Raw genomic sequence first — 14247 nt, 5'->3', positions numbered from 1 at the left:
TCTTTTTTTCTTTTTTTTGTTTAATTCATTGATTGGAGAGAGCTGGTTTTGGTTTTGGTTGCCATTTTTTTTTTCATGCTTTAGAGATTTGGAAGCAGGTTTTTCTTTTCTTCTTGGTTATTGATTGATCTCGAGCGCTACAGGTTTAGTTTTTTATTTTATTTTTTATTTTATCTGTTTAATCTTAGAGTATCTCTTAGCATAGCAAAATATCATGCCTCAACAAGTAACACCCAGTCGCTATCAGTAGTCCCAGTGCTCGGTGGCCGAAACGTGATATTCATGCTCCATTCTACTATGCCCGGAATGGCAGTATACGTGCCATTCCTTGGATCATACCAACTCGCCGCCAACTGCCCAGAAGCCACCAACTTTGTCGTGTCCGCCATGAACAGAACACCTCTGGGACTGTAGACGGCCAGCCATTTCCCACCAGAGTCTCTTGTACCGCTGACACGATCGACGCTGTCCCAGTCGTACGAAGTAACGATTGACTGATCTGGAACCCGGGTTAAATACGTGCTGCGGTCCTCAATGAACCTTCGTACATGACCCATCTGTCTGGCGCCATCGAAACTTAATGCGGTCCGCCAGTCTCTGGTCGGCTTTGCACCCCGATAGCTTGCATTGCGTGCTGGGTCGTAGAACTGCCACATGGGATGGCATCCATAACTGGCGATATATCATTGATAATCAGCGTTACTCTACTCACATATTGCAATCAAGTAGTATAGAGTAACGTATCGTATATTAGGTTCTGCATCAGTGCAGTACCATACATTTTTCCAAATGCATGGAACCCTGCATGTAGAAGAAGGTAGAATTAATAGAATCACTCACACATGTCCCGCTGCCCCCGCAAACACCGCATGCCAAGCGCCGTTCCTAACCAGGCTGGCGTTCCACCGTTGCCCGTCAATCCCCGGCCAGTCCTCGTAGTGGTTCTCCAGATCAATGACTGGCCGTGTGGGAACACGGGAGTACATGATTTCCACCGGCTCGTAGTTCTTCATGGCCACCCAGCTGCCTGCGGGAGGTGTGGTTACGACGTAGGTGTCGTGGCCGATGTTGTGGCCGGACTGCACGGCGTCCATGGTGAGCCAGGGCTCGTGGCCAAAGAAGGAGGATGCGAGGGCGGAGGGCGTTCCAGCAAGCCAGGTGACGGTGCTGTGGTAGGTTAGGAAGGCGGTGGGCCCCTCGTGTGCGCGGATGCCGTTGGCAAGCGCGGACCAGACGGCGCCTGTGTCGGTCAGTGCCACCATGGAAATGTCCTGATCGAGGCTTGGTTTTGCGTGGGAGGACAGCTCAAGCCAGGGGCCCCAGAAGCTGGTTTGCAATATTAGGATATATGACTCGAAGTTTGTATGTGCGGGGTTAGAGAATTAGGTAAATACCGATTCGAGTCTCCTCCCAATATCTTTGGCAGTCCTGCATAACGCTTCCCGATATATTCACCAAACACTCTAGCATTATCCTCGTCAAATATCACCGGCGGCCCATGATATCCTTCAATCTCCCGCCAAAGTTATATATCCGATCAGTACACATACTCTATTGCCCATGAACCAATTCCTATTAGACCCCTATATTGTACTCACCCTCGCTGACATACCTCCCCCAGGTTGGCACCAACGCAATTCTCATCCCCAGTGTCCATGCCTTATCAATAACCTCATCTATATAGTCAAAATACGCCTCCACGGGTTTCGTCGGGTCCGCATCTACCAGTGGCAGATCTCCATTGCGGTTCGGGACCACTAATCCGTCATTCTCCGCGATTGCGACGGCCTGGATAACGGTGTAGCCCTTTGATGCGCGGTCGGAAAGATAGGTGTCGACCTGTTTCAGGTTATTATAGTCATATAGGAAGAATTTTTATGAAAAGGGTTATATACTTCACTGGAGTTAAGGGCATGGAAAAGTTCCCAGGCGGTGTCGGCGAGCCAAAAGAAGGGCGCGCCGGTATTGTCCACGAGAAAACGCTTGTTGGGGCTTGGGTGCAGGGCGAGATTATACCAGCGGGAAGATGAAGAAAGGGCAGCTGTGCTCGATATGCATAATGATATTGCGAGTGCTAACGGGCATGTGAGTGCGCGTAGTGACATCTTTAGTAGCTGTTTCCCTGTATATTCAGTTTATTTAGCACTGATATGGATGCTGTGCTACTTATATATTAGCGAATCATATCCTTGATCCGGACACCGAACCTTGTCCAAAGAGCGTTAATCCTATGCTGCTCTGCGGGGACTGTGGGGAAACTCGGTAGAGGTAATGATCGTGCCGAGGCCGGATAAGCTCCGGCGGATAGAGAGTAACTCCGGTACACTGAGCTACTCTACAGCACTACTCTGCTATGCTATGCCATACTGCAGATGTACTTTATTGGTAGATGCAGGCGCGCGTAATAGAACTTACCCATTCCAGTACTGCACCGCATTAACGCAGGATCATGCCACCTTGACCTAACAAAGCTAGATACCACTGAAAAACGTGCTGTAGTCTACTGCAGAGTCAAACTGGCGACCGAATCAAATTGAGAGAGAGCCGATCTGCGTAGATAATATCCATTTTGAGGTAATAGTAGAGGCTGCTCTTTTATCTTGGCGCCAAGAATTAGTAGCATTTAGCAGTCGAGTGAGAAATTGTGCGGATAAGAACTAGTTGAAGCAACCGGCAGTACTAGTTAAAAGTCAGTGAACCACAATATGTAGTATTTCAGTACATAAAACCGAACCAGTTAATGATAGAATAGTAGGGGGGTTGAATATATTCACTATCGGCAGGCAGGGTATACGTATATACTACGGTTGGAGTTGGTGCTATTAATAGATCTACCTCGCTCTTGAGATCGAGGGTAGATAGGAGCTGGGGTTAATGGAGTATTCGGATAGTAAGCTGCCTGTGGGTGAGGTGTAGCTGTCAGGGGAGGAGGGTAGACAGCTCTTCCCTCTGAAAAAACAACAGAAAGGGATGTCAGTACCAAATAATTTCCTGCGGGCTCGAGTCATTACACGTACCTATGACCAGTGAACACGTACAGATTACTGGTACTGATAACCCTTAAGCCTGTTGCTGGAAGTGATATCACAGGAGCAGCTATCGTGAGAAAAGCTATGACGATGTTCAAAAGGATAACTCGGTAAGTGACGGGAAAGAAAAAAGAATGCAGGTAGATCTACGTATAAATAGGGCTGAGCATGAGGACACAATGCCATCTTTAAGGACATACGTATATACGTGCGCGCGACCGACTTGTGGCCGCTAATTAGCTGCCTACTATTGAGAATGCCACAACCACCATTACGGGAAGGCGCTTATGCTTAAGCAACGTAATGTACTAGACATGTCCAGTCTACACCGCGAGCGCTTTATCTCTCTAATGTTCTTATCGTGAATCTCCTGCTTGCATACCTCTGTTTCAACTAATTCACCGCTCCGTACGCCTTACCTACGCCGACTCTATCAAAAGTAATTTTACCAACGGTAGTAAATCGTTTTACCACCGGTGATGAAAATAATGCCATCATTTATACCTTATCCCTTGGACGGATGAAAGTTGTCAAATTCGCGACCTGGACCGTGCACCACTTTGTAAAAGGGAATTGTCTTGCGTTTTACGGATGGCAACAACAACAGAACCAATAAAGAATTTCCAACGATTGCCACATTAGGCTAGTGATAGCTGAAAGAATGTGGTCGCGAATTTGACAACTTTCATCCGTCCAAGGGATAATGGATAAAAGCACAGACCTTTTGGCCAAAAGGGGCTATATAATGCCAATTTATGAGTCCTATTGTCCACCAGTGGGGAATTTCACCATTGGTGGGAAACTTTTATAAGTGTTGGCATTAATGATTGAACATCTACTAATGAAGTATAGCGCAGCATAAAGATTGAAATTCAGTGTTTATACTGGCACAAGGGCTGAAATTCAGTACTTATACCACCGGTGGTAAATAACCTATCAACCGTTGGTAAAATCATTTTTGACATATTTACCACTCCATATCGTGCAAAACTTCCGAATTAAATCGGAATCCTAACTATCATACCGTATTAATACTGTAACAATACCGTAACAATACGGTATTTCGCCGAAGATAGTACTGGATCCACCCGCTTTTTTGGTACAGTAGTTATAGAATCTCTTATCCATGGTAAAAAGCAAAAACGCTTTCTACACTCATACATGTTTGATATATATGATATGATACAGGCACTGAACAGTCTGTAATCATTCTACTCGTATGGGATGCGTCGTTAAATTCTCTGAGGACGAAACTCGAATCTTAATAAGAAAAGAAGCCGAAATAAAGAAATTCGTAACTATGACAAACAGACATCTAAGAAAGAAATAAAGACAAACAGACATCTAAAAAAGAAATAAAGAGAAAGCGGAAATCAATCTACTGTCTCAACATTCTCAAAACTATCTCCTTTGAGATGAATATCTAATCTCGGAAGCCTAGGTTCGCCCTTACCATACGGCTGTTCCGCATCCTCACGATACATATCTGTGATCCACCTCGCATTCGGTTTCATCTCCTCTCCCTTCACTAATTTCGCTGCTAGATATAGCCAGCAAGTAGCATTACCAACCGTGCTTACCTCGTCGCTCACAGATACTTTTGCAAACTCGCTTAGCCGTTGATATAATCCTCTATCAGTGTAGAGATTATATAGATATATTGCAACAGCGGTAGTGTCGCCAACTTCGACGAGATACCCGTTTTTGCCATGCTGGACCTGAAGTGGGATTCCGCCAGCGCGAGTTGCAACTATGGGCTTGCCTTTGTGGATCGCTTCAGAGACCTTGACTTCGAAGCCCTCGCGGGTAGAAAGCTGTACGACGAGTTTGGCGCAGGAAAGGATGGCATTGAGGACTATACGCGCGATGTGTTAGTTCCATGGAGACTGATATATAAAGGTCTGGAGGGTTATACTTTGATCACTTGGCCCAATTCTCATAACCACGACATCCCCCCTAATTTCGTCGTAGCGAGGCTCATCGAGTTGCTTCATTGTCTGGTCGTAAATGATGGATCCGTCTGGATCATCAATGGCCCCATGCCCGCAGCTAGGATAAAACTCTCAGCGTTTCATTCCTTCAAGAAGCTAGGAAACGCGGGGATTTCATACATCAGTAGTTGAGGAGTGACCATTCTAGGGACCTTTTCTTCCAGCATTTCGCGGAGTTTTCTATATGACTCAATAACGTCTGGAATTCCCTTGCTGGGATCGAAACGGGCAACCTGGGTGATGTATTCACGGGCTGGATAGTGTAGCATGTTCCTAGAAAAACAAGATTATCATTAGAGTCTGTAAAGTGACACGGTTATGTCTAATGGATCACTCACATTCCAATATCTGAGCATGAGTTCCTCAGGCTGTGATGGTAATATCTTAAATCCCAGTCTCTGAGGTCCTTGTTCAAGCCGTCCAGCCTAATATCACTCGTTAACATGTTCAATTAAGTAGGATAGGAGAAACTGAACCTACCAATCTGTACAAGCCGGCATCATACCGACCATGGACATCGGAACCTGAGCTGGCACAAACTTATCCACGGGATGACTGATAAATACATCCGCAAGTTTGATTCTATCCCAAAGGAATTTCCACACCTCAGCCTGAGGGCTTCCTTCGACTCCGATAAGATCGCTTCTGAGCTCGATATGGCTTCGGTAGATGACTTTAACTTCCGGTCTATGTTCTTTGATAAGCGGGATGAGGCCAGGCATTTGTGGGTCGTCAATGATGACAACATCTGCACCACCCTTTGCTAATGGACCGCCCTCACCAAGCCAATAACGGTTGGCATTATACGAGATCCACTCGTCCATCATTTCTTGTCTCTCTTTGGTTAGTCTTTCGAAGGGATCAGCGACACCTTGAAGGATGTTGTGATTTGTTTTCGTGATCCTAAACACCTTTGGATTTGGCTTGGGAATATACCTAGATGACCAATATTAGAAAGGTTCAAGTAGAATCATGAGGATTTTTGCACAAACCATTGCACATTAACACCCCAAAGCCGATAAAATCTAATTAGAGCATGCCTCATGAGCGCTACCCCTCCGCCCTGTGGTGTCGCCGAAAAGAAAGCGACCTTAGCCTTGTTCTTCTTAAGTTCATTGGCGTACTTCGAAAAGCTGTTCCAGGTCCCTTCATGGACTGTTTTCTGGTAGCTTTCCAGCTTTGTCACAAGCTCGACTCTCCCCCCAGTATCTGGCTCAACTCTATTTCTAAACCCGATAGACAAAGCGGGATTCTGTCCAGGGCCGAAATTCATGATGCATTTCCTTACTGCGGAATCCGCCTGCTCGTCGACGTCGATAGGGATTGTTTCCGTCGAATTGCCTTGTATTCCGTCTGAGCATTCGAACTTTGGGAACTCTGTTTTTACCTTGAACCGCATTACGACGATGTCAAGCTCGCTCCACAGAAACGAAGGCATATCCCGGCACAGGCTTATGAGAGATTCTGCAAGACCACATCCGACAAATTTTGCGTGGTGTTCTTTTGAGTATTTGTTAATGGTCTCAACGGCATCTGCTTTGAGGGCATCGGCGACGCTCTCGCCAGGGGAGATATGGAGAGTGTGTATGCAGAAGTCAACGGAATATACGCCATCGTGGATAGAGATTCCGACTTGAACAGTGTTTTCGTCGATCATTTTTGCTGCTGCGCCGACGTATAGTGTCTAATTTTGTTATGATATTAGAAAGATTTCCGAGTATACCGAGTTATTGTTACTTACGGTTAATGCAATACCGGCCCAATTCACTGCTTCGTCTGCGATGCTGATTGAACGTTTTCGCTCACTTCCGCAAAGGGCGTGGAAGCCATGCGGGCACTCGATTGCATGTGGCGCCATGGTTGAATGATTATAATTGTAGTAGGTTTCGTTTTTTGTATTCAGTCTGCGATGAAATAGTATTTAGTATGCAATTGAAAGTACTCAAATTGAAATATACGATTGACCATGGGGAGACATTATATACCAATTTTATCCCCCCAATTCTTTAAACTTGATTTTGGCACACTCAGTTGATGGGGCCACAAGGTAGGAGGGTTACTATTCTATCTTTCGAGTTCCATCGTTAGCTTTTGCTTATTCGCACTGGGCTAAATCAAAGAATAATACGGTGAACAAGGGTCAAGCTGATAGGACGAAGGCAAACTGATGAGTAGTAAGGTGAATTCCATAAAAGACGTACGACACCCGCATACTGCCCTGTCCCGACAAATTCCTCACATGTCAAGTATTCGGCCACAGGAAAGACCATGGCCAGACGGATCACAAGATCCCGAATGAAGGCGATCCAGTCAAAGTCTTCCTCGGCGCCGCACGAACAATTTCAACGGGAACTGAAGGAAAAGGAAGCAAACAAGAAGCAAATAACACGGGTTATGATGCGCGCAGAATTAAGTGGATGTTACTGGAAGGAAACACACTTAGCTTGGTATATCTATGAAGACAAAGTATGAAGGGAAGGATCAGTAGTATCGTCTATCAAGAAATGCGCAGCACGAAGCAATCTGGCAAGATCTAAACATCTAGCTACAAAAGCGTGTTCAAATAGTGTTGGCCCTTCAGATTCCGGGTAAGCAATTCAGCTTCCCGAGGTTGGAAAATGCTGAGAACGGGTTCCCATCAACATGACGCTCTCATGTCGTCACCTGAGGATACCTGCTTCTTTGGCAATGAGCCCCAGTTACGCGTTGCAAGCCTCTGGACAGTGGCCATGTCCAATATGACGACAGGATCTCCCGTGTAACGAGTGCATGGGAGTGTAACCTGCGCAGCGTACGGCCTGTATTTTTCTTGGCACGGACGCAGAGCCAATGATAAGTGCTGCAATATCAGAAGTTTAGGCCTCATCAGTTCGACAAAATCTGGTTTCTAAATAACTGCAACGTTAAACCATAGTCTTCTACTACCGGGAAACAGATCTACAGAAACAACAGCGGTAAGCAGTGATGTGTTACTGCTGAGTGAGAGGCGGTGAAGGAAACCAGCTACATACATAGCTCCAAATCAAGGGTTAGGGTTCGTAAAAGAACAATTCCACAACACCAATAAATGGCCAATGACTTTTAATGCTGCGAAGAAAAGCCCCTTGCTCTGCCGGATGGTCAATTCCGTTGCATGGGATGTCATCGAGCTGAGGTCGGGTGCCGTTGCGCCCGACGATCCGTGGCATCATCATCATCCTCACAGCAAGCTCGACAAAGCCATAGACAACAATCACACGACCGTGAAGAACCATACAAACGAACGAGAGGCGAGGGGACAAGAAGAAATAGCGCCCCCTAACCGCCACGATGTCACTCTTTTCGCTACTTTTCACCGCGACGGTAGGGCTGGCCTCCATAGCCGCGTTGTTCTACTTCGTCCTGGGCAAACTCGTGTTTCGTGCCCTAGGCAAGACCCTGCGATCGCGCACGGCGGTCAAGAGGGGGATAGTATTGTCGACCTTATCTGAGGGGTCTACGGATCAAGGCATTATAGTTGGGTTTTTTCATCCCTTTTGGTATGTGGTCTTGACATGTGAAGGGGGGTGATGGTGGGCTGGAGCGTTAGCTGATCGAGGTGGTTGATGGTGATAGCAATGCTGGAGGAGGAGGTGAACGAGTTCTGTGGGCGGCCATTAGAGCTACTCAGAAGAAGTATCCGAATGCCATGTGCGTAGTTTACACTGGCGATCACGATGCTGATAAAGCTACCATTCTCTCCCGAGTCGAGGTTCGAACTCCCCCCCTTCTCTCAACTTATTATAGCTCCTTAACCTTACCCCCTCATAGAACCGTTTTGACATACACCTCGAGCCAACCCGCGTTCTCTTCCTCTATCTTACAACTCGTCATTGGATCGCAGCCTCTACATGGCCTCACTTCACTCTGCTCGGGCAGTCCCTGGGATCCCTCGTGCTTGCGTGGGACGCATTCACGCTACTGGTACCTGACATCTTCATTGACACCATGGGATATGGCTTCACGCTTCCATTCGCAAAACTACTGTTCGGTATCCCTACTAGCGCATACGTCCACTACCCCACAATTTCTACCGATATGCTCGGCTCCCTCCCCTCAGGCAGCACCACCTCACTCCGAATCAGCGCTAAACGCGCCTACTGGAAGCTCTTCGCCGCCCTCTACTCCCAATGTGGCACCAGTATTGATACAATTCTGTGCAACTCCACATGGACTGCCACACACCTCCGGTACCTCTGGCCATCCCGCGCATCCTCTATAACCGTTGTATTCCCTCCCTGTGCCGTGTCCGCGGTCGCCGACGCAATCCCGCTCTCAAAAAATGGTCCTGGGATGTCCCGTGAAAGGGTTATCCTTTGTATTGCGCAGTTCCGCCCAGAGAAGAAGCATGATCTGATCATTAACTCCTTTGTACGCTACTGCGCTCTCTGCCCAGACGACAAAGAAACAAAGCTAGTCCTGATCGGATCTGTTCGCCACAGTGAAGACAAAACCCGCGTCTACGACCTGCGCCTCCTTGCTCACGAGAAGGGCGTCAAGGAGCGTGTCGTTTTTGTGTGTGACGCATCCTGGCCTGAGATTCTCGATTGGCTCGCGCGCGCATGGGTTGGTGTTAACGCCATGTGGAACGAGCACTTTGGTATTGGGGTCGTCGAGTACCAGGCTGCAGGGCTTATCAGCGTTGTGCATGACAGCGGCGGGCCAAAATTGGATATCGTGGTCGGAGAGGGAAGCACGGGATGGCACGCGGAAACGCCGGAGCAGTTCGCGGAGGGATACAGGAAGGCGCTTGAGCTCCCGGCGGGAGAGGTGCTGGCGATGAGGAGTAGAGCGAGGGAGAGTGCGCAACGGTTCTCGGAAGAGGTTTTTGCAGAGAGATGGCTGGTGGGATTGGAGGAGCTTGTGGGGTTGCATATGACGAGGAGGTAAGCATCTAGTGGTGAGTAGTGTATTTGCAGCGAACAGTCTTTTGTGTGCTTTCTGTCGAGTTACTCGTAACATAATCGGATTAAAAGCTAGAACAAAATGTTTTTAGAATAGATAGCATCAATTTCATCTTTTTATACATAAATCTGCAGTCTTTGAACCATCAAGCCGATTCTTAACTGAACAAGACGAAAGGTACTTGAAGTAACCATGTCAACGGGAACCTCTTTGTTCCTCCATTATTAATATGAAGAGATGTAAAGTTTCATATGTAGTTGTTGAGTGTCTACTCGGGACCTGTCACATTTTGAAGTAAAGAGAGGATACTGCTTCTGTACCCTCCCTATAACGGCTTGGCACATGTAGAGGGCCGCAGGCGGATATGGACTCAGAACATGAGGCTCACAAGACGCTGGGTCGCCCGTATTTATAAAGAACGCCTCTACCATTATTTCCGACTGAACCCGGCTTAATCTGCTGCTACCCCGACAAACACAGCCCCGAATTGGACTCAAGCTCGCACTACCGAAAAAGAAAAATAACTAGATTTACATGAAAGCTCCAGTAATAGTATCTTCACAACATGAGCGGCCCAACCCGTTACTATGTAACTATTCACACCTCTAGCTCTCCAACGTCAACTAAGATAGTATAGTGCGCCGAGCACTTAGACAAGACGTTGAGAATTAGCTAGCTCTCCAGATCTCAGTTTTCCCGCGGTATTTACCGTCATGCTTCACTATGATTCGGAATATATTCCAATTGTGAAATTTACTCCCCAAAGATTGGGCTATGAGCTTTCACCGCAAAAGTTCCTGATTGCATCATGGTACGCACGGATCCACGGCATCTCTAGTCCCCTGATGCCGCCTAATAAACTTGGTGTACCTTATCTACTACTAAACTCTTTATAGATCTACATATACATGTAGTTAGGAATAAAGTATAGTTAAACCTAACATGGACGATCGGCTATCAGGTAGTACATGTAGCTAGGGTATTGGTGGTATCGGTATCGTTAATGCATGATCACAAAATATCACTCGATCGTCGCATGGCCCTCCTTATATTTCAGTCTTTTCTTTCCTCTGATTATCTATCCAATCATTCATTACTTGATATATCCCAAATTTCAGATATGTGGGCACGCCTCACATGTTCAGGACTGGACCTCAACCACTGCCCATCAAGGCCAGGCTGTTTACATATTAATGCTACCTTGGCAGATAAATACGCCTAGTTGAATGGCGCGCCTGTAGGTACAGGGTTTCAAAGTGCGCCCTGTATGTGCGTGATAAACCCATATGAATCCATGCATAGTGCTTTTTTAAAACTCCTGATTATATGGCTAGCTTGCAATTGATGTCGATTGGAATATCATATCAAAACGGTGCCGGTACTACATATGTATATAAGGACAGATAACTCGCCACGTACCGCACCCTCGAGCCTATACATCCTACGAGCCTCATAAAGTCGGAACCGGAGCTAGAGAACACCCGAAAAACATCTTTGATCAACTCGTACCTATCAAGCCATAATATCATTCTCCCCTTAGAAGTATCACAATGCCCAAAACTTTACTCCCTCGCGATGGCCAAGCCAGCGGGTCAAGCAATGCCGCATATATAGTCTTTGGGTCAATCAGTGCGCTGGTAGCTATCCTTGGTTTATGGAAGGGCTGGTATATATGGAGGAAGGAGAATCTTGACGTATGTAATTCGGTAAACAACAAGTCATTCATTATAACTGAGCTAATATCAATGCTGGCAGACGTCGACGCGATCAAAGGATATGGAGAACGGTGGTAAACCTGATGTCCTACCAGTAGATGTACCCGCCGACAATAGCACAACAATCAGCAATAGTGGCGTGAAGATCACCGTAAATTCAAAAGAGATACATATATCCAATATCTTCATCGGTTTTGATACCAGTCAAACAGAAAAGTTTTTCGGGTGTCATCACCTACCCATTAGCCGTCAGAATAGTGCCGTCCCGACATTGAGCCCGGGTCTGTATTACTATAGTCTGAGTATGGCGTTGCTTAACACGGCCCGGCGCGGGGCCGCAAGATTGCGCAATTTGTATCTTTCTTTATTTACTGCTTTTCATTCTTTTTACGCTGGCAAGATGTGTATTTTCGCCGCCTTAACGATTCCATACCGCGACATCAGCTATCTGCGTCCGATTATCAGTCGCCGGGGTATTTCTTTTTCTCCTTTGGACGCTTCTATGGACTTGCAGGTTACGGATTAAAACCCTGTACTATTTAGTCTGAAAAACCGACCAATGATAAGGTTATAATATTACTATATATACGTATACATAGAAATAGAAGGTACACTAGTACTGTAATGATATAATCCTAGAATAAAAGACTGCAGTACAGGCAGGATAAGCGGAATCCCCAAATAGTAGCACTAGGAGCTCAAGAAATCCTAGAAAGAGTCACCAAATTGATAATTTCAGCACTTGCAGTTTTATGGAAGGTCTAGCCAGACTTATCTACAATGTTTTTACTCCCAATTTTGACGGGCATATCTTCCCTTGGCTGGCCTCTAGCTAAGCTCACGTTCACGTGTAAATTGGATCTATAGAAGCTCGAAGACAACCAGTATACTAGTACTAGTGACGTTAATTGGAGGTTGAGCATGGATGGATACATACCCAAATGAATTTTGGTAATTAATACAAGTGATTAAGACTACACTAACGGGTTGATGTATGAACTAGAGGTTAACGTCTAAGGAAACTTTTAATATAATCATGCTTGGCATGGCGGAAGAAAGATTTTCGGGAATTTGAGGGATGAGGATCATAGAACTAGGAGCAAAGTTTTCCAAATAGATCTTAATGACGTAGTTGTCCGTAAAGTTATAGATTGGATCCGATATTTGATCTAGCTTGTGCTAGATAATAGATCTCTGTTCAACATACGATGCGATCTTCGTAGGTATATGCGTCTATACGTCATGTAGGTTCCAGCTGTACATGTGCATCTGCACATACAATTGAGGTACTACAGAGATTTTAGTAATTAGGTCACACCTTTTACGGCAAAATTAAGAAGTACCGGCATTTTTATAATTTATAAACTAGATCTAATAATGCACCGGCCTAGCTTTGCAATATTGGACGAAGGCTTTCTTCTCTTGTAAGACCATTATACCTATTCAGGTTCGTGTGGTTGTTTGAGTACATGTAACGTTTTCGACCCAGTACTGTGTCAGACCTAGAAGTGTGTCGCATGGCAACGGCACCAAAACCAGACACAAAGCCCCCAAAAAGAAAGAAGACCCCATAACACCATAATAGAGGATAATCCATCTGGAAACCATCCTAATCCGTGTGCTTTTAAATGGAATTCATTTGTTAAAAATCTGGCAGTAAATATCTCAAGAGATGGTGGAGATAGTTTTGGCAACAGAAATCCCCATACAAATTTGTATGGGATTGACACTCTTCTATGTCTGACACAGTACCCGGTCTAAAACGTTAGGTATTACCGATTTCTAATATATGGCGTCCCAATACGCATACGGCCGCGGGCCTTCATGCGTTCCAAGTACGTACACACCCCTCATGATTTGGGACGCAGAGCTCTGGAGAGTCTTGGCATAATTATAGTGCGCGTCCCAACCTATCGGTATATACATGTAGCTACATGTAATCTTTTAGCTATGTATATAGTTAATAACGTTCGACTAAACCATGTTATATAATGCGTGCGATGCATGCTACAGAGTCGATAGGAGCCTAGTCCCCCAGGTTACACGCGACCTCACGATAGCAGGTTTATCAACACCCTTAATTACCTGCTACAGCGAAAGCTAATTGCTATAACGGTACTTTCTATAAGGGTAATCTCTCTATAACGGTAGCACTTCTCGGTCCTTTTTGCCTGGCTTTCAGCACCAGCACCTATATAAGGGTTATCTCTCTATAACGGTACCAAATTCCGGTCCCGAGCGTACCGTTATAGCAAGCTTTCGTTGTATTTGAAGGATGGTTCCTCTACTTCTAATTGCAGCCTGGTTCGCACTCTAACTTAATTGTGGGGCGAATAGTAGTTTAAGTATATATATACACCCACAGTACCACACAACGGATTTTCCCTTTCGAAGAATGTTCAAGCGACGTATTGCATATATTTGTGTACTTGTTTTAGTATCGGTGATACTCCTTTCGGCCACCGCGACGGCTTTGTATCAATATACTCTCAATCAAAATCTAAACAAATATACTCAGAATCCCGATTTAGTCACTGAGGCCTCAAATCACGAACATAGTCTTTTCAAGAGGAAGGGGGGGAGAGGAAA

At 45.8% G+C, this 14247-nt stretch overlaps 4 protein-coding genes across 4 annotated transcripts; 2 read left to right on the top strand and 2 right to left on the bottom strand.

Annotated features, from left to right (window-relative positions):
• Positions 1 to 212: 212 nt before the first annotated feature.
• Positions 213 to 2105, bottom strand: LAJ45_05357 (uncharacterized protein; the record flags this gene model as incomplete). Its single annotated transcript, XM_046114928.1, has 5 exons — positions 213 to 672; positions 841 to 1326; positions 1395 to 1506; positions 1599 to 1839; positions 1896 to 2105. The coding sequence occupies 5 exons, from the start codon at positions 2103 to 2105 to the stop codon at positions 213 to 215; spliced, it is 1509 nt and encodes a 502-aa protein (XP_045971965.1).
• A 2297-nt stretch (positions 2106 to 4402) lies between these two features.
• Positions 4403 to 6878, bottom strand: LAJ45_05356 (uncharacterized protein; the record flags this gene model as incomplete). The annotated part of the gene is made up of 7 exons (XM_046114927.1): positions 4403 to 4884; positions 4945 to 5078; positions 5141 to 5293; positions 5359 to 5445; positions 5501 to 5956; positions 6013 to 6704; positions 6762 to 6878. The coding sequence occupies 7 exons, from the start codon at positions 6876 to 6878 to the stop codon at positions 4403 to 4405; spliced, it is 2121 nt and encodes a 706-aa protein (XP_045971964.1).
• A 1451-nt stretch (positions 6879 to 8329) lies between these two features.
• Positions 8330 to 9928, top strand: LAJ45_05355 (uncharacterized protein; the record flags this gene model as incomplete). Its single annotated transcript, XM_046114926.1, has 3 exons — positions 8330 to 8538; positions 8615 to 8750; positions 8810 to 9928. 3 exons carry the CDS (start codon positions 8330 to 8332, stop codon positions 9926 to 9928), a joined length of 1464 nt encoding a protein of 487 aa, XP_045971963.1.
• A 1565-nt stretch (positions 9929 to 11493) lies between these two features.
• LAJ45_05354 (uncharacterized protein) lies at positions 11494 to 11933 on the top strand (the record flags this gene model as incomplete). The annotated part of the gene is made up of 3 exons (XM_046114925.1): positions 11494 to 11637; positions 11699 to 11809; positions 11871 to 11933. 3 exons carry the CDS (start codon positions 11494 to 11496, stop codon positions 11931 to 11933), a joined length of 318 nt encoding a protein of 105 aa, XP_045971962.1.
• Between the last annotated feature and the right edge of the window lie 2314 nt (positions 11934 to 14247).

The sequence above is a fragment of the Morchella importuna genome, assembly GCF_003444635.1.
Source record: "Morchella importuna strain M04M26 chromosome Unknown Morimp01GS014, whole genome shotgun sequence".
Lineage (NCBI taxonomy): Eukaryota > Fungi > Ascomycota > Pezizomycetes > Pezizales > Morchellaceae > Morchella > Morchella importuna.
The sequence above is the reverse complement of the archived record's forward strand: the minus strand, read 5'-3'. Positions and strand labels throughout refer to the sequence as shown.